Source organism: Dendrobates tinctorius, unplaced genomic scaffold (genome assembly GCF_039654945.1).
Source record: "Dendrobates tinctorius isolate UK_male_01 unplaced genomic scaffold, ASM3965494v1 ptg000250l, whole genome shotgun sequence".
NCBI lineage: Eukaryota > Metazoa > Chordata > Amphibia > Anura > Dendrobatidae > Dendrobates > Dendrobates tinctorius.
In genome coordinates this window covers 40,214,737-40,234,720 of record NW_027361917.1, presented here as the reverse complement: position 1 = coordinate 40,234,720, position 19,984 = coordinate 40,214,737, and the positions used below count along the sequence as shown (strand labels likewise).

Below are 19,984 nucleotides of genomic sequence, written 5' to 3'. Positions count from 1 at the left end.
TTCCACCCTGTTTTTAAAGGGACCAAAAGTAATTGGACAGATTAAATAATTGTAAATAAAATGTTCACTTCTAGTACTTGGTTGAAAACCCTTTGTTGGCAATGACTGCCTGAAGTCTTTAACTCATGGACATCACCAGGCGCTGTGTTTCCTCCTTTTTGATTCTCTGCCAGGCCTTCACTGTTGCTGTTTGTTTGTGGGCCTTTCTGTCTGAAGTTTAGTCTTCAACAAGTGAAATGCATGCTCATTTGGGTTGAGATCAGGTGACTGACTTGGCCATTCAAGAATATTCCACTTCTTTGCTTTAATAAACTCCTGGGTTACTTTGGCTTTATGTTTTGGGTCATTGTCCATCTGTAGTATGAAACGACGACCAATCAGTTTGGCTGCATTTGGCTGGATCTGAGCACACAGTATGGCTCTGAATACCTCAGAATTCATTCGGCTGCTTCTGTCCTGTGTCACATCATCAATAAACAATAGTGACCCAGTGCCACTGGCAGCCATGCATGCCCAAGCCATCACACTGCCTCCGCCGTGTTTTACAGATGATGTGGTATGCTTTGGATCATGAGCTGTACCACACCTTTGCCATACTTTTCTCTTTCCATCATTCTGGTAGAGGTTGATCTTGGTTTCATCTGTCCAAAGAATGTTCTTCCAGAACTGTGCTGGCTTTTTTAAATGTTTTTTAGCAAAGTCCAGTCTAGCCTTTTTATTCTTGATGCTTATGAGTGGCTTGCACCGTGCAGTGAACCCTCTGTATTTACTTTCATTCAGTCTTCTCTTTATGGTAGATTTGGATATTGATACGCCTACCTCCTGGAGAGTGTTGTTCGCTTGGTTGGCTGTTGTGAAGGGGTTTCTCTTCACCATGGAGATTATTCTGCGATCATCCACCACTGTTGTCTTCCTTGAGCGCCCAGGTCTTTTTGCATTGATGAGTTCACCAGTGCTTTCTTTCTTTCTCAGGATGTACCAGACTGTAGATTTTGCCACTCCTAATGTTGTAGCAATTTCTCGGATGGGTTTTTTCTGTTTTTGCAGCTTAAGGATGGCTTGTTTCACCTGCATGGAGAGCTCCTTTGACCGCATGTTTCCTTCACAGCAAAACTTTCCAAATGCAAGCACCACACCTCAAATCAACTCCAGGCCTTTTATCTGCTTAATTGAGAATGACATAATGAAGGGATTGCCCACACCTGTCCATGAAATAGCCTTGGAGTCAATTGTCCAATTACTTTTGGTCCCTTTAAAAACAGGGTGGCACATGTTAAGGAGCTGACACTCCTAAACCCTTCATCCAATTTTAATGTGGATGCCCTCAAATGAAAGCTGAAAGTCTGAACTTCAACTGCATCTGAATTGTTTTGTTTAAAATTCATTGTGGTAATGTCTAGAACCAAAATTAGAAAAATGTTGTCTCTGTCCAAATATATATGGACCTAACTGTAAAAAGGGTGGGACAACTCCTTTAACTGTAAAACTATTTCTAAGGCACACTCCAAGAAAACCTGAATATAATGTGTTAAATAGGTTTTCCATGATCAAGAAAAATATGGCTAAAGGATGTTAATGTCATACAATTGCAAAGTAACCCATACATGCCTGATTAATTCCCTGTTGATCTAATGCCACTGCTCTGGTGCTCCCCACTGGTCCCTGTTTACTTCTCTGCAGAAATCCCATATGACCACTGCAGCCAATCACTTTCCTAACTAAACTTTTGGCTTACAATTACTGATGTGAAATACTAACCAAATACTGATAGTGTGAATGTGGCCTTACACTGATTTAGGTTAGCAGCATTGTCTACTGATAATTGATATTATAGTGAGGTTCACTGCCATTTAAGTAATTTATATTTTTGTTTATTAATGGCAGAGATACCTTCATGGTGTTTTCAAGCAAAGCTAAAGTATGATAGCAGAGGTCTATTAAAGGTGGTTATGTGAAAACAATAGTCACAACGAATCCTCAAGGGAGTAGATATGAAATTAAAGGGACTGACCTAATTACTTCTGAGTGAGTGATACAGCGTTTTGTGTTCATCCATAGGAAGTGTGGTCTTGCTGGATAGAACTTCTGCATTTTCTGAATCTGGAGACGGCTTGGTTAAATACATTGGAAGAACAAATACAGAACACTGCAATCCTCCCTGATAAAGCAGAGGCTGTGAATGAAGCAATGGAGGTAGGGTTACTATTGGTTGCTTCATTAAGATAATGGGGCAGATCTTGTGTCAGTCTAGTAAACTGAGTTTAGTACTTATATTTCGAATAAATTCTGTGTTAATATTTACTCTTTGAGCTGTTTGGGGTGGTGTTTATCTACATTAATGAATATAGCAGGATTTATATGTATATATATATATATATATATATATATATATATATACAGTGGGGAAAAAAAGTATTTAGTCAGTCAGCAATAGTGCAAGTTCCACCACTTAAAAAGATGAGAGGCGTCTGTAATTTACATCATAGGTAGACCTCAACTATGGGAGACAAACTGAGAAAAAAAAATCCAGAAAATCACATTGTCTGTTTTTTTTTCATTTTATTTGCATATTATGGTGGAAAATAAGTATTTGGTCAGAAACAAGCAATCAAGATTTCTGGCTCTCACAGACCTGTAACTTCTTCTTTAAGAGTCTCCTCTTTCCTCCACTCATTACCTGTAGTAATGGCACCTGTTTAAACTTGTTATCAGTATAAAAAGACACCTGTGCACACCCTCAAACAGTCTGACTCCAAAGTCCACTATGGTGAAGACCAAAGAGCTGTCAAAGGACACCAGAAACAAAATTGTAGCCCTGCACCAGGCTGGGAAGACTGAATCTGCAATAGCCAACCAGCTTGGAGTGAAGAAATCAACTGTGGGAGCAATAATTAGAAAATGGAAGACATACAAGACCACTGATAATCTCCCTCGATCTGGTGCTCCACGCAAAATCCCACCCCGTGGGGTCAGAATGATCACCAGAACGGTGAGCAAAAATCCCAGAACCACGCGGGGGGACCTAGTGAATGAACTGCAGAGAGCTGGGACCAATGTAACAAGGCCTACCATAAGTAACACACTACGCCACCATGGACTCAGATCCTGCAGTGCCAGACGTGTCCCACTGCTTAAGCCTGTACATATCCGGGCCCGTCTGAAGTTTGCTAGAGAGCATTTGGATGATCCAGAGGAGTTTTGGGTGAATGTCCTATGGTCTGATGAAACCAAACTGGAACTGTTTGGTAGAAACACAACTTGTCGTGTTTGGAGGAAAAAGAATACTGAGTTGCATCCATCAAACACCATACCTACTGGAAAGCATGGTGGTGGAAACATCATGCTTTGGGGCTGTTTCTCTGCAAAGGGGCCAGGACGACTGATCCGGGTACATGAAAGAATGAATGGGGCCATGTATCGTGAGATTTTGAGTGCAAACCTCCTTCCATCAGCAAGGGCATTGAAGATGAAACGTGGCTGGGTCTTTCAACATGACAATGATCCAAAGCACACCGCCAGGGCAACGAAGGAGTGGCTTCGTAAGAAGCATTTCAAGGTCCTGGAGTGGCCTAGCCAGTCTCCAGATCTCAACCCTATAGAAAACCTTTGGAGGGAGTTGAAAGTCCGTGTTGCCAAGCAAAAAGCCAAAAACATCACTGCTCTAGAGGAGATCTGCATGGAGGAATGGGCCAACATACCAACAACAGTGTGTGGCAACCTTGTGAAGACTTACAGAAAACGTTTGACCTCTGTCATTGCCAACAAAGGATATATCACAAAGTATTGAGATGAAATTTTGTTTCTGACCAAATACTTCTTTTCCACCATAATATGCAAATAAAATGAAAAAAAAACAGACAATGTGATTTTCTGGATTTTTTTTTCTCAGTTTGTCTCCCATAGTTGAGGTCTACCTATGATGTAAATTACAGACGCCTCTCATCTTTTTAAGTGGTGGAACTTGCACTATTGCTGACTGACTAAATACTTTTTTTCCCCACTGTATATATATATAATATGTATACACTGCCCAAAATAATAAAGGGAACACTTAAACAACAGAATATAAGTCCAATTAATCAAACTTCTGTGAAATGAAACTGTCCACTTACGAAGCAACACTAATTGACAATCAATTTCACATGCTGTTGTGCAAATGGAATAGACAACAGATGGAAAATATTGGCAATTATCAAGACATCTTCAATAAAGGAGTGGTTCTGCAGGTGGGGACCACAGACCACATCTCAGTACCAATGCTTTCTGGCTGATGTTTTGGTCACTTTTGAATGTTTGTTGTGCTTTCACACTCGTGGTAGCATGAGACGGACTCTACAACCCACACAAGTGGCTCAGGTAGTGCAGCTCATCCAGGTTGGCACATCAATGCGAACTGTGGCAAGAAGGTTTTCTGTGTCTGTCAGCGCAGTGTCCAGAGGCTGGAGGCAATAGCAGGAGAAAGACCAGTACACCAGGAGATATGGAGGGGGCTGTAGGAGGGCATCAACCCATCAGCAGGACCTCTACTTCAGCCTTTGTGCAAGGAGGAACAGGAGGAGCACTGCCAGAGCCCTGCAAAATGACCTCCAGCTGGCCACAAATGTGCATGTGTCTGCACAAACGGTTAGAAACTGACTCCATGAGGATGGTCTGAGGGCCCGACATCCACAGATGGGGGTTGTGCTCACAGCCCAACAATGTGCAGGATGAACACCAGGATTGGCAAATTCGCCACTGGCGCCCTGTGCTCTTCACAGATGAAAGCAGGTTCACACTGAGCACATGTGACAGAAGTGACAGAGTCTGGAGACACCATGGAGAGCGATCTGCTGCCTGCAACATCCTTCAGCATGACCGGTTTGGCAGTGGGTCAGTAATGGTGTGGGGTGGCATTTCTTTGGAGGGCCGCATGGTGTTGGGCTGTGAACACAACCCCCATCTGTGGACGTCAGACACACAGACCATCCTCATGGAGTCGGTTTCTAACCGTTTGTGCAGACACGTGCACATTTGTGGCCTGTTGGAGGTCATTTTGCAGGGCACTGGCAGTGCTCCTCCTGTTCCTCCTTGCACAAAGGCTGAGGTAGCGGTCCTGCTGCTGGGTTGTTGCCCTCCTATGGCCCCCTTCATGTCTCCTGGTGTACTGGCCTGTCTCCTAGTAGCTCCTCCAGCCTCTGGACACTACGATGACAGACACGGCAAACCTTCTTGCCACAGCTCGCATTGATGTGCCATCCTGGATGAGCTGCACTACCTGAGCCACTTGTGTGGGTTGTAGAGTCCATTTCATGTTACCACGAGTGTGAAAGCACAACCAACATTCAAAAGCAACCAAAACATCAGCCACAAAGCATTGGTACTGAGATGTGGTCTGTGGTCCCCACCTGCAGAACCACTCCTTTATTGAAGGTGTCTTGATAATTGCCAATAATTTCCATCTGTTGTCTATTCCATTTGCACAACAGCATGTGCAATTGATTTTCAGTCAGTGTTGCTTCCTAAGTGGACAGTTTGATTTCACAGAAGTTTGATTTACTTGGAGTTATATGCTGTTGTTTAAGTGTTCCCTTTATTTTTTTAGCAGTGTATATGTATGTGTATATCTAATATATAAAGCTCAAAGTGTGTATGTATGTATGTATGTATGTGTGTATGTATGTGTGTATGTCCGGGATAGGCATCCGCACCGTCGCAGCTACAGCCACAAAATTTGGCACAGTCACACGTCTGGACCCCGAGAGCGTCCTAAGCTATGTTGTGAGGCAAAATTTTAACCCCGCGCGTTCCAATTCACCAAACAATTTTGCCCCTATCTACATACTGGGGGAAAAAGTGCGCGCGCGTCAAGCCCCGCCCCTCATTATGATGTCATAATGCCCCTATTTGCATAATGGGGAAACAGTGTGTGCGTATCAAGCCCCGCCCCTCATTATGATGTCATAATGGTTGACTATGTGATGGAGAATGTGTGATGGGTATATGGGCACTGGACTATGGGATGGAGGATATGTATGACGGGTATATGGGCACGGGTCTATGGGATGGCGGATATGTATATGGGCACGGGACTATGGGATGGAGGATGTGTGATGGGTATATGGGCACTGGACTATGGGATGGAGGATATGTATGATGGGTATATGGGCACGGGACTATGAGATGGCGGATATGTATGATGGGTATATGGGCACGGGACTATGGGATGGAGGATATGTATGATGGGTATATGGGCATGGGACTGTGAGATGAAGGATGTGTGATGGGTATATGGGCACTCGACTATGGGATGGCGAATATGTATGATGGGTATATGGGCATGGGACTATGGGATGGAGGAAGTGTGATGGGTATATGGGCACTCGACTATCGGATGGAGGATATGTATGATGGGTATATGGGCACGGGCCTATGGGATCGTCGATATGTATGATGGGTAAATGGGCACGGGACTATGGGATGGAGGATATGTATGATGAGTATATGGGCACGGGCCTATGAGATGAAGGATGTATGATGGGTATATGGGCATGGGACTATGGGATGGAGGATAATTATAATTTGCTATAACTAACCACAGTTAGTTGCTATGCCCGGGTAGCGCCGGGCTCTTCTAGTATGTATGTATGTATATATATATATATATATATATATATATATATATTAATGTACATCTGTATATAATTGTCTTGTAATGTTTTCACTTCCTGTTCTGTCCAGATGTCACCGTATCCCAGAATTCCAAGCGGAGGAAGTTCACCGACCGCCATATTGGGACATCCAAATGATGGGTGTCTCAATATGGAAACTGCTGCTGGTACCAACCTATTGCGCGGTATCACCAGCGGAACACCGTTGCACCACACACACATACACACACACACTCTATACGCCGTATGCACCACACACACACACTCATACAATCTCACAGTCACACTCACACTCACAGTCACAAACACATATTCTATACGCCGTACACACACACTCACACTCACTCACACACACACACACACGCACACTCTCACACTCAGTCACACTCACAGTCTCACACTCATACTCACACACTCAGACTCACACTCTCACACTCATACTCATACACTCACTCTCACACTCATACACTCACACACTCACACTTACGCTCACACACACTCTCACACTCACGCAGCCTCTTGCGCTGTACCACCAGCAGAACACCGTTGCACTGCGCCTGTGCGAATTCCGCGCAGGCGCAGTGAATCATTCGGCTGATCCCGGCGGCAGATGCGCGACGTGTCTACAGGCAGAGGAAGTCGGTCACATTAAAGGGGTTTTCCCACGAGCGAAAGTTCATTTTAAAAATTGTCTGTGTGGGGGCGTGGCTATGTAGCTGAAGAGAGAGAACGCATGTTAGGAGAGCTCCCAAGAATCCTGCCTTTATCCTGCAATTAGGACCTTATCACTGCAACATACCTGGCGGTACTTGGACCCCTGGATATCGGGACCCCCCTTGACTCCCGTGGGAGGACGTGGAGCGGCTCTGGTGAGCTAACGGCCGGGGAGGCCGAGACGGGCGGCAGGGCCTGCATGAGGCGGCGGCCATCTTAGATGCGCGCTCTGGCAGTGAGAGCTGCGGCGTCGGCCCATACAGCTGCAGCGCCACCCAGGCAGTGAACATCCATTCTGAGGACTAGAGGGGACGCGCAGTGAGTGCCCTGAAAGATTGGGCCCTGCGTTCCCCCCCACTGATATACTCGCTATACCTGTTGGCGCCATTACTGTGGGAGCCTTTGGACTCCCTTCACTGCTGTTGTCTCTGTGGGTGCTGCGGATCCCCCTCCCCTCTCCTAGCCGCAAGAAATCCTATTGACTCGTCACCGGACGCTGTCCTCATAGGCTCACGTGTCTCCTCTGTGTGGGAATTATTCCTGGGCTGTAATCATCTAATAATAGCCCTGCTGTGTTCATCATCTGACGTGGGAAATCACCGGAGCATATACCTCTAGTTATCTTGCTGTGCCACACTGCCATTGATCATGAATCGTTCTAGGGCACCAGGAGCAGCAGAAAAATTGAATGAGTATGCCAGACTCGATCCCTCTGAAAGTACACTATCTCTTAGAACCAATCCCTCTCAAGCTCAGCGTAAAAATCGTCCATCTGGGGGAGAAGAAGAATCTGAGCAGGAAGAACTGACCCTCAAACAGGCATCCGAACAGTTGATGCAGGCCATTGACTAGGACATCCCTGACTGAGAAAATAGAGGACGTATACACTGAGGTGGGACAGCTTCGACAGGATATGCAAACCATGAGGGGACGCATTACAGAAGTGGAGACCAGAGTGTCCCAGGTGGAGGACACCATCACGCCTATGGAGGCCAAGTTAACAAAAGCGGCAGGTTCTGTGAACGCCTGGAGGCAGAAAGCGGACGACCTGGAGAATAGAATGCATCGGAATAATATTCATGTCATTGGTCTGCCAGAACACTCAGAAGGTCAATATCCTGAGCAATTTCTGGAAGGTTGGCTTAAGGCTTCTTTGGGAGATGAATTCTCTCCAATGTTTGCCGTAGAAAGGGCTCACAGGGTCCCTACAAAACCCCTTCCTCCGGGAGCCCCACCTAGACTTCTCCTCAACTGTAAAGACAGAGACACTATTCTGCGTCTTGCACGGCAAAAAGGCCCCATCAAGTTCAACAATGCCGTGATCTCGATTTTCCCGGATTTTTCCATGGAACTTCAGAAACAGAGAGCACAATTCATCGAAGTAAAGAAGCTGCTCAGAGAGAGAAATGTTATATACTCAATGATCTATCCGGCCCGGCTCCGGGTTGTACACGGGGGCTCCTCTGTGTTTTTTACGGATCCAGCGGAGGCGACTGTGTGGCTGCGGTATAATATTGGATCCCCTGCAAAGGAATCCTAATATACTTACTGCTAACCTAAATTCTTTTATTAATGGTCTAATGGGGGCTCTCCTTGCAGGTACCCAGTTTACCAACTATACCGGACACTGAGACAAGTGATGGTATCCCCTTGCTTGTGTTTTGCTAGGAGCGTGAGACTTTGCTCCACTAAAGTTTGGTTCCTGTTTTGTTTTCTTTTTTACAACAGTTTTGATTGTTAATTAGGTAAAAGTTGCAGCCAATGGCAATTTCAATCTCTATGTGGTGCCTCTAAATTCTGCTTGGGTAGTACTGTATGCCATATTCAACGGAGTAAACATGTGTTCTGAGATGATATGTATGACATGGAACGTGAGAGGTATAAATGCCTCTCGGAAAAAGATCAAGGTTTTTTCGCAGATCAGACATTATCGTCCTCACATTGTGGCCTTGGTGGAGACGCATCTGACCAGAGATACTGCTCGGTGTGTGCAGAACCTTGGGTACAGTGGTCTGTCCATGCATTTCACACTAGTTATTCGAGAGGGGTTTCACTGCTGGTACATAGAGATGTTAGATGGGAAGCCAGGGAGACCCGGAGGGATCCTGGAGGTCGCTTTGCTTTTGTACATGCATTGATAAATACCAGGAAATATATAATCCTATGTGTTTATAACCCCCCCCGGCCAATACTTCCATTCTTCAAAAAGCAATGAGCTTTGCCCTAAATTATCCATACGCGGACGTTATTTGTATGGGAGATTTCAATATGGTCATGAATACCTACCTTGACAAATTGAGATTATAGGGAGGCACGTCTGGGGGAGTCTCTTCGCTGAATGTGACCCAACTGTCACTATTTATGGAGAGTAGCGGATGGCTAGATTTATGGAGGATGCGCCACCCTGAATCCAGGGAGTATACCTGCCACTCATCCACTAAGCGATCTCTGTCGCGCATAGACTATATATTCGGATCCAGCGGTCTGGCGATGTGGGATGACAATATAGAACATGGCAGTAGGGGGATTTCCGACCATAGTCCGGTCATTCTTAAAATTAAATATGGGCAACCAAATAATAGGATGTTCTGGAAGTTGAATCATTTTTGGTTAAAGTTGATGGTGACTCCAGATAGAACGATCGATCAATTGCATTGTTTCATCTTGTCCCACCCAGAACCTCAAGATATCAATTTATTTTGGGATGCCCTTAAGGCATATCTGAGGGGTTGCTTATCGTCCACGATTTCTTATATTAAAAGGGTAACCTCAAGGGAGGATGATGAGATGGAGCGGCGATTGAAAGATTCAGAGGCTGCATATATATCTAACCAAACTAGTGGTAACAGCACTGAGTGGTTGGCTGCTCAGAGGTTATATGCTCAGCATACGGACACTAAGTCCAAGCGTAAACTATTCTTTACTCGCCAATCTTATTTTCAGCTGGGAAACCAGGCAAGCAAACTCTTAGCCTATTTGGTGCGCCAACATAACACCTCAAACACAATACTACAGATTCGTAAGCCGGATGATTCATTGGTATCTTCAACCGAAGAAATACTTGGCTGTTTTTATGATTACTACAGGTCATTATATGAATCTAAAAGTGACTTTGACAGCTTGGGGAGTTTAGAGTATTTGTCATATGTGACATTCCCTACATTAGACCCTGAACAACGGGCCCTTATGGACGCTGAATTTACTGCGGAGGAGATAGAAATTGCCATAACGGACATGGCCTCCGGGAAGGCCCCTGGGCCGGACAGATTCCCTATTGAATTGTACAGGAAATATTGGGATATATTAATGCAATTTTTGGTTAAAGTATTTCGGGGAATTTGGGAAGGGAAATCTATGCCTGAATCCTTTTCCGAAGCCAATATCATAGTGCTTAAGAAGGAGGGGAAGGACCCTTTGGAATGTGGATCCTACCTCCCTATCTCGTTAGTAAATGTGGACTATAAAATTGTCACTAAAATTCTAGCTACCAGACTAAATTTGATTATATTGAGCCTTATACATTCTGATCAAACAGGCTTTATGCCTGGTAAGAGCACTTCTATTAACATCAGACGGGTCCAGGCAGTAGCCCAATATAGCTCCCTAATGCCAGACAACAAGTGGGCACTGGCATCGCTAGATGCTGCCAAAGCTTTTGACTCTCTTGAGTGACCTTTCTTCTCCGCGTGCTTACAAAGATATGGCTTCGGTGATAAATTTATAAAATGAATCAAAATACTATATATGAAGCCCAAAGCCCGTATCATAGTGAATGGCTCTGTGTCTGAGTCTTTTCCATTACATAGGGGGCTCATCAAGGGTGCCCCCTTTCCCCAGCCCTATTTGCCCTTGCGATTGAGGCACTGGCAATACGTATTAGGTCTTCCCCTGGCATTAGAGGCATAAATATAGCGGGTCGGGTAGATACCATTGGTCTATATGCTGACAATATGGTGATATTTATGGATGAAGCGGAGGAGACTTACTACAAGTAATTGCCATTATAGATAGATTCAGTAAATACTCAGGTCTATATAAATTGGGAGAAGTCCGCTGTTACCCCTTTCCATGCCCCAATGCCCCAGCTAGAAGCTCTCTCCTCGCTGCCTATTGTATCTAGTTTTAAATATTTGGGTATATACATATCTCAAAATAGTACGCTTGACTCACAACTCAATATTCACCCACTGCTGGAACTAGTTAAAGTGAAATTTACAACTTGGAGCAAACTACCGCTGTCTGTGGCCGGACGTATTAACCTGATTAAAATGATATTACTCCACAAGCTTAGCTACTCCCTTCAGCATAGTGCCGTAGTGGTACCCAAATCCTTCTTTATAAATCTCAATTCCCAGATCACATCTTTCATCTGGGGGAAAACTGGGCCCAAACTTAAATTGACCACCCTGCAGAGACCAAAAAAGGGAGGTGGGGCGGCGTTACCAGATTTTTTCTTATACTATTTGGCTGGGCAAGCTAAAGCTTTAAATAAATGGATGCCGGGTAGTTGCCTCCCCAATTCTGAAAGTCACCTACTCAATGCTGCACGAACTGCCTGCCCACTAGGTTTCCTTGAGTTAGAGAGGACTAATGTCCCTCGTCTACTACCCTTGCTCCGACTGGCGTGATTAGTATGGAGACAGATTAAGAAAGCGATTGGGTTTAAAGATTTTATAGCTGAAATGCCCCTATGGAATAATGACTATTTCCCGGAACTACTGAACCACCCATCCACTGATTTTTGGATGCAACATAATGTCTCCTTGATGGGAGACTTGTATGACCAGGGGACCTTGGTGTCTTTTGAGCAATTGCAGGTTGCACATGATATTCCGAGATCCCAGTTTTTCTGTTATTTACAGCTGAGATCGGCTCTTCAATCACACATGAGATGTGGGGGTGTGGACCGTACTATTTCATCTTTGCCTCTGATAGGAATCCTTAATTTGCAGGGTCCCCAGGGTCTCATCTCTTTATACACGTACATGCTGTTGGTGGGAACGGAATCTGCTATAAGCTCTGTTAAAAGGAAATGGGAAAGACTCATCCCTGATGCTCAGGGAGAGGAGTGGGAGGAGATCCTGGAGTCTCCAATTGGAGTATCACCATCTATTAATAATAGAATGATACAACTGTATATAATTAATCAATAATACTTAACTCCGACATGACTTTTCAGGATGGGTCGACTTCAATCATCAGAATGTCTGCGATGTCATTCACCAGATGCGGATTTTATTCACATGATCTGGCAATGTCCCATTATTTTACAGTACTGGAAAGAGGTGACCCTGCTTTTGTCATCCTTGATGCAGGTCCCATTTCCTCTTGAACCACTGGTCTGCTTGCTTGGGTTATGGAATGAGGAGAATTGGGGCCATTATGATGGGATTTTTCTGCGTGAAACACTATTTATGGCACGGAAGGTGTTGGCACTACGGTGGTTGGGAGTTCATGTCCCTCCCTTAGGATGTGGATTGACCTGGTGAATAAACGAATTTAAAAAAAAAAAATTGTCTGTGTCTGACCGTGTACGGAGCATACCCCCACCTCTTCTGGGCAGGGGAGGAAGCAAAAGAAAATAGTGACATTACAGCCGGGGATCACTGAGGATTCATTTTGTGAGCAAAATATTTCACTGACTGTTTTTAAACAATATTTTACCTCACAAAATTTATCCTCTGTGATCTCCTGCTGTAATGTCAGTATTGTCTTTTGCTTCCTCCCCTGCCCAGAAGCTTTGGTAAGTTCTATACATGGTCAGACACAGGGGTGAAAGAGACAGAGCACAGGGGGGAGACAGCTCAAACGGGACAGCACATGAGGGGAGAACACAGCATAGGAAGGAGATAGACAGCAGACAAGGGGGATAGCACATGGGGTAGACAGGTCAAAGAAGAGAGCACAGACGGGATATGTCAGCACATGGGAAAAGAAAGCGTGGATAGGTGGGTGAGCACATGGGGGGAGAGATTATCAACGCTGCAAAGCCTGCCCCCATCGTGACATTACGCCCTCCCAATGCGATAGCATCGAGCCTCCATCTAGTATATATATATATATATATATATATATATTTGTCTATGTGTAAGACATGTAAGTAAACTTTGTTTCTATCTCTACAGGCAGAGCTTTTAAAACTAGTGCTTATAGACCCAAGTTTAGTATCAGGTATTAGCATGAAATGTGCTATCTGTAATGCCTTAGACCACATCCACCTTGAATATTTATTGCTGCAATGCGTCTAGGCTAAAAAAATATATTTTAACTATCCCATTATTTTGTGTATGCAGCACCAATGCAGACCTATTTGTCTCCATGACTACAGACTACAAACATCTGATCATCTTGTCAGGTTCCCTGCTGCTTGATGATTTTAAGACAGTAAGAAGAGGGGTAGATTGAACATAGGAAGACATAACAGGAGGATCAAACTACACAAGGATTATTTTTAGTATGCTTCCATAGAGATGCATAGATCTGCATAGGAGCTGTGAACATGTGTAGTGGCATGTAAAAATCCCTGGGATTTCTTTTACATGCCACTGCATAAGAGGATGGCTTATACAAATGGATAATGATCCTAAACATACTGTACTCGAAAATCCACAATAGACTACCTCAAAAGGCACAAACTGAACGTTTTACAATGGCCCTGACAGTCCCCTGATCTGAACATCATTGAAAATCTGTGGCTAGACCTGAAAATAGCAGTGCATGCAAGACGACACCGGAATCTCACAGAACTGGAAGAATTTTCCAAGGAAGAGCAGATGAAAACCCTCATACAAGAATTGAAAGACTCTTGTCTGGCTACAAAAAGCATTTACAAGCTGTGATACTTTCAAAAAGGGGGTGCTACTAGGTGCTAACCATGCAGGGTACCTAAACTTTTGTATTGGCCCATTTTCCTTTTTGCAATTTTCAAAATGTAAAACATCAAAATATATACAGTATATATATATATTGCCTAAAATACAAAGGGAATATGTCATCTCTAACTTTAGGCCTTTTAGAGATCATATCATCTTCAATTCGCTTAAGGGTGTGTGCACACGTTGCGGATTCTGCTGCGGATCCACAGAGGATTTGGTCCTGCAGTGTACTGCACCATTAAAAGCAATGGAAAATGAAAACTGCAGTGTACACGGTGCGGATTTTTCCGCACGGATTTGCTGTGGTTTCAAAACCGCAGCATGTCAATTCTTTGTGCGGATTCTGCAGCGGTTTAGCACCTGCTCCATGACAGGTGTCAAACCGCAGGCTAATCCGCAGAAAATCCGCAGATTTACCTGCGGATTTAGACAATTCTGCGCGGAAAATTCCGCCGCAGAATCCGCAACGTGTGCACACACCCTAACTGTTCACAATAATCATAATTTTCACCAGGGGTGCCCAAACGTTTACATGCCACTGTAGCTAAGGATACATTTGCTTTTTCGCTCATTTGTTTTTTTTTAATACATTGGAAAAATAAAAAATAGGTTTTATTGTCTGAATCTCCTATTTATACTAGTATTATAGATGGAAGTTATTTTCCGGTTTGGATGAAGACCCTGTTATTTTACACTTTTTACTTTGTCATTTTTGCTATGGTACCTCAATGTGATTTATTGGCTTCTTACTTTTTTCTCAAATATACATTTTCTTGTCTTAGGCTGGTTTCACACTTGCGTTTTTTTTCGCGGGATTTTAGCGCTAAAAAACGCATGCGTTTTTTTTTCCTATACTTTGCATGGGATGCGCTTATGTGCGCATACACTTGCGTTTGTATGCATTTTTCCGCGCATGCGTTTTTTTGCGGTATGCGCTCGGGCGCACAAAATGCATCCTGTTGCATTTTTTGGGCGTCCGACTTGCCTCAAAAAAACGCATGGGCGCGCAATGCGTTTTTTTACAGCAGGACACCCATTATTAGTCTATGGGTGCGCATATGTGCGCATTGGCATGCTTATGTATGCGTTTCTTTGCGCATGCGTTTTTTTTTTTACCATTAGTTTGACAATGGAATTTAGGGGTTTGGGTTAGAGTTAGGGTCAGTTAAGGGGGTTTAGGGTTAGGGTCAGGGTTAGGGTTAGTATGGTTTGGTTAAGGGTTAGGGTCAGGGTTAGGGTTAGTATGGTTTGGTTAAGGGTTAGGGTCAGGGTTAGGGTTAGGGTTAGTATGGTTTGGTTAAGGGTTAGGGTTAGGGTCAGGGTTAGGGTCAGGGTTAGGGTTAGGGTTAGTATGGTTTGGTTAAGGGTTAGGGTTAGGGTTAGGGTTAGTATGGTTTGGTTAAGGGTTAGGGTCAGGGTTAGGGTCAGGGTTAGGGTTAGGGTTAGTATGGTTTGGTTAAGGGTTAGGGTTAGGGTCAGGGTCAGGGTTAGGGTTAGTATGGTTTGGTTAAGGGTTAGGGTCAGGGTTAGGGTCAGGGTTAGGGTTAGGGTTAGTATGGTTTGGTTAAGGGTTAGGGTCAGGGTTAGGGTCAGGGTTAGGGTTAGGGTTAGTATGGTTTGGTTAAGGGTTAGGGTCAGGGTTAGGGTTAGGATGGTTTGGTTAAGGGTTAGGGTCAGGGTTAGGGTTAGGGTTAGTATGGTCTGGTTAAGGGTTAGGGTCAGGGTTAGGGTTAGGGTCAGGGTTAGGGTTTGGGTTAGGGTCAGGGTTAGGGTTAGGGTTAGGGTTAGTAAAGTCATGGTTTGGGTTAGTGTGAGGGGCCACCTAATGTTGGAAAAAAACGCAAACGCGGTAAAAACGCACTAAAAACGCATACAAACGCATAAAAACGCTGCGTTTTTTTCATGCATGCTCATAAAAATGCTTGAAAAAAACGCAGCATTTGTATGCGTTTGTATGCGGTTTTTCAATGCGTTTTTTTGCGGGAAAAACGCGCTGCAAAAAAAAGCAAGTGTGAAATTAGCCTTAGTTATGCTCAATTATGTCCATTTTTACCCAAAATACTGTAAATTGTAAATTCTTAATTCTTGCCCTTTACCACTCACATTTCTTTTTCTTGGTCACGTCTTGTAGTAAATGGACGAGATGTTTTATCGTATTTAGTTTCTGTTTCGTTCTCTAGACACTAGAGTCAACGCTTCGGCATCCAGCTGATAACAGAACTCAAATCCGTGAGCTTGGCCAAACCTTGATCGATGGAGGAATACTAGATGACATTATCAGTGACAAGCTGGAGGTGTTTAATGCCCGCTATGAGGAGCTGAGCCATTTTGTAAGTATTGAAATTATTACTATGTTTATTACTTTGTGTGTGCCAGCGGCTCTTTTATTCTATTAATTTTCATGCCTTTTATCAGCTTTGATGTTGTAGGAAAATATGTGAATACACATCGACAGAATTAATATTTCAGTGGGTTGGTTAATTGTATGTACTGTAAATATAATTACCTGGCTTGACCGGTAGGGAAACTGTACCTACCATAGCTGAAAATGTAAAAGAGTGGCTATGTTGCATGATCAGCTCACAGACACTAATGTTACACTATTCCAGCTAATGTTACCATTTATTGGATTCATAACTGAAGTAGATGAAACCACTTCAACAATAAAGGCGTAGCCTGGAAAGGGTTATTTTTGGTCAAGCATGTTTTTGATGTTTTGCCAATATACCAACTAGAGGAGAATACACCCATCTGTCAGATGAATAACTGCACTCCAAGTGGAAATGCCTTTTTGTTTTTGGTTATACACTTTGGAAGTAATTGAATAGGGTTTTTGTCTATACATGAGTAGCATTTGAGGGGAATTGGCAAGAGAAAATGAACAGTTTGTTGTGAATTGGCCATATCTCAGAGCATCAGTGACTCCATTAGTGCTGGCTGTAGTGGTACAAAGCAGACTGCACTCTGGAGCAATAGACACACATTCTCTGTTATGTATCACACTTTCATTATCTGGCTGTCAAATAGATGAATCAGTAAAGTAAGCCAGGAACATAACATTAAGGCCCGCATATACAGCAGACTAATGTCAACCAAACCCGTCGATTTCATCAGGCTGGGCAATTGTCTAACATATATGGAGAATCCTGACTCCCCAATCACAGATGATGTCGGGGGAGATAAAGATCCTTATGTCTGATTTTGGACTGCCCATCCCTTGGTTTTCAGCTAGAAAAGCTGCCACGGCAGTCTTGTACTGGGGGTCTTCTAGAACAACAGGTGTGTTCATCAGAATGGGTGCTCCTGTGTGTGGTGAAGTCGTGAGACATAGCTATTGACTGAACGATTGGCCCAAAGATTGTTCAGCTATCTATTGTGTATTGGGCAGCTTTATTGGAGTTTGGCCCTGTGTTGTGGATTGCAGATCTCGTGCGCGGACTGCACAGGTGAGCAGATTTCTACAGGTGCCCCTAAATGCATAGCAGTGCAAGGGTTGGTGAAGGAGAAGTAGCTCTTTACAGGTTTTGTTAATAGGTTCGGGCTAGCTGTTCCTAATTGCATTTGAAAATTTAAAATATTTCATCATCACAGATACCTCCACAGAATAGCGCCCGGGAAAGATGGTTTGACCAGTAGGTTTGGGAAAAAATTAATCTGCTCCAACCCTAGATCCACAACTGTGTATTTCTATGCTGGCCCTTATCAATAAAATGTCTTTTTTGAAAAATAAAAATTAAAGCGGTCTGTCGGTATTAGAGATGAGCTAATGGAGTCATTCGCTAGAGTCCATAATATCGGTATTCGATTTGTGGCCAGACGGATGCTTGGCCCTCCACTCACTTCAGATTGGTCTTCAAATCAGACTTTGGATTATGTCGGGGTCACACTAACCGACGCAAAATACGGTCCGTATTTTACATGCGTAATACGGAGAAATGTCCCCTAACTAGTGCTCTGTATGTCATCCGTAATCAAGGTGTGGTCGCGTATTTTGCGCATGTAAGCATCCGTATGTAATCCGTAAGGAATCCGTATGGCGAGATTTTCTCGCCAACTTGCAAAATGGACATTTAATGGTTTTGAGGCTTGCAAACTATTTAAATCATTAGCCTACACCCTATTTATTTGCTCTGTAACAGGTGGCTGCCTCCATTCTGTTCATTTTTGACCTTGCCTTGACTAGGTGTGTTGGTGTTGTATGGCCAACATGACAGACAGTCTGAGTTTCAACACAACTGAGCAGGTTCTCTTCCACTGGCTTTTGTCACGTCGCTTTGGTCAGCCATACCCAGTGATAGTGGATCCGCGGAGGAAGAGACACATGTAGGTCCATCCACTTTTGAGGCAATGACTCACAAGAGGTCATTTCCACTGGCTCTACTCTGCGGGATGATCTGGAAAAATTTTTGCAATACTGTCGCATGAGCCTTGCAACATTTGATCTACTCTTGGAGACAGTGCGCCCTGGGATAACCTTTCAGGACACAAGGATGCGCAAAGCTATATCTGCAGAGGAGCGACTTCTACTCACATTACGGTATGTACTACACAACCACATTCTCTACGTTCATGATGTGTTGCCCAAAGTATGTGTATTTTCTGATTTGTGCTCATTTTTTTTTTTACCTCATCTTAGTCCATATATATTTAAACTTACAGACCAGAATGTTATGTGTAATATGTACTGAATATCACGTAGTCATTATGCTTAAAAAAATATGTGTGTTAGTAGATATGAAAAAAGAAAATGTTTGGTTTGTATTGTATGTAGCTGTTGTTTTTCTCATTTTTGGATTCTAAATGTTACATTTCTGTTGTTCTCCAGCTTCCTGTCCACTGGCCTGTCTTATGCCGCCCTCCACCATGAGTTTCTCATTGGAAGATCTACCATTTCTGGCATAGTCAGGTCGACATCTAGTGAAATCTGGTCAAAGCTACATCAACTCGTCATGCCCGAGCCCAGGATGGAAGACTGGTTGAGGATCTCAAGGGACTTTGAGGAAGAATTCCAGTTTCCAAATTGTATTGGGGCCCTTGATGGGAAGCATATCTGGGTGCGTAAGCCGCCAAACTCTGGCTCCCAATTCTTCAATTATAAGCAATACTTTTCTGTTGTATTGTTGGCTCTGGCCGACCCTCAGTACAAGTTTATAATTGTCGACATTGGGGCCTATGGATGGACGGGAGACTCAAGAGTCTTCATTACTTCCATTATGGGTCGGCGGCTACGCACCAACCAGTTGGATCTACCCCCACCACGCCAGCTACCAGGCTCGACTCAAGAATCTGTCCTTTATGTCCTTTGGCAGATGAGGCGTTTCAGTTAACGTGCAATGTAATGAGGCCATATGCCCGGCGCAACCTGGACCACCTGCGCAGAATTTTTAACTTGCGCCTATCACGTGCTTGGCATCTGGTGGAGTGTTCCTTTGGCATTCTTTGTGCCAAATGGTGGGTCCTCCAGTCTGCCATTCAGCTGAGTGAACAAAATGTGAATGAAGTTATAAAAGCATGTGTCGTTCTTCATAACTTCACCAGGATACATGATTGTTCATCCTCTGCTGGTGTTGTGCGTGGATCGGACAATGTGCGTAGGGCAAGACCACATGTCAACCCTCAACATAGACCTCTCTCTGATCTCAAAGTGCGTGACATTTTCACAAATTATTTTATGTCACCTGAGGGGGAAACTTCTTGGCAAGAGCATCCAGTGTCTATGTTATAAATTTTTGCTTTTTGGCTGTGTAA

At 43.9% G+C, this 19,984-nt stretch overlaps 1 protein-coding gene across 5 annotated transcripts in view; it reads left to right on the top strand.

The window, feature by feature from the left end:
- Positions 1 to 19,984, top strand: part of UTRN (utrophin) — an 897,027-nt gene that overhangs the window by 263,426 nt on the left and 613,617 nt on the right. For all 5 annotated transcript variants that reach the window (XM_073557627.1, XM_073557629.1, XM_073557628.1 and 2 more), the window contains 2 exons: positions 2,059 to 2,193; positions 16,417 to 16,566. In XM_073557627.1, the coding sequence (XP_073413728.1) occupies positions 2,059 to 2,193; positions 16,417 to 16,566 (285 nt within the window). The remainder of the gene's footprint in view (positions 1 to 2,058; positions 2,194 to 16,416; positions 16,567 to 19,984) is intronic.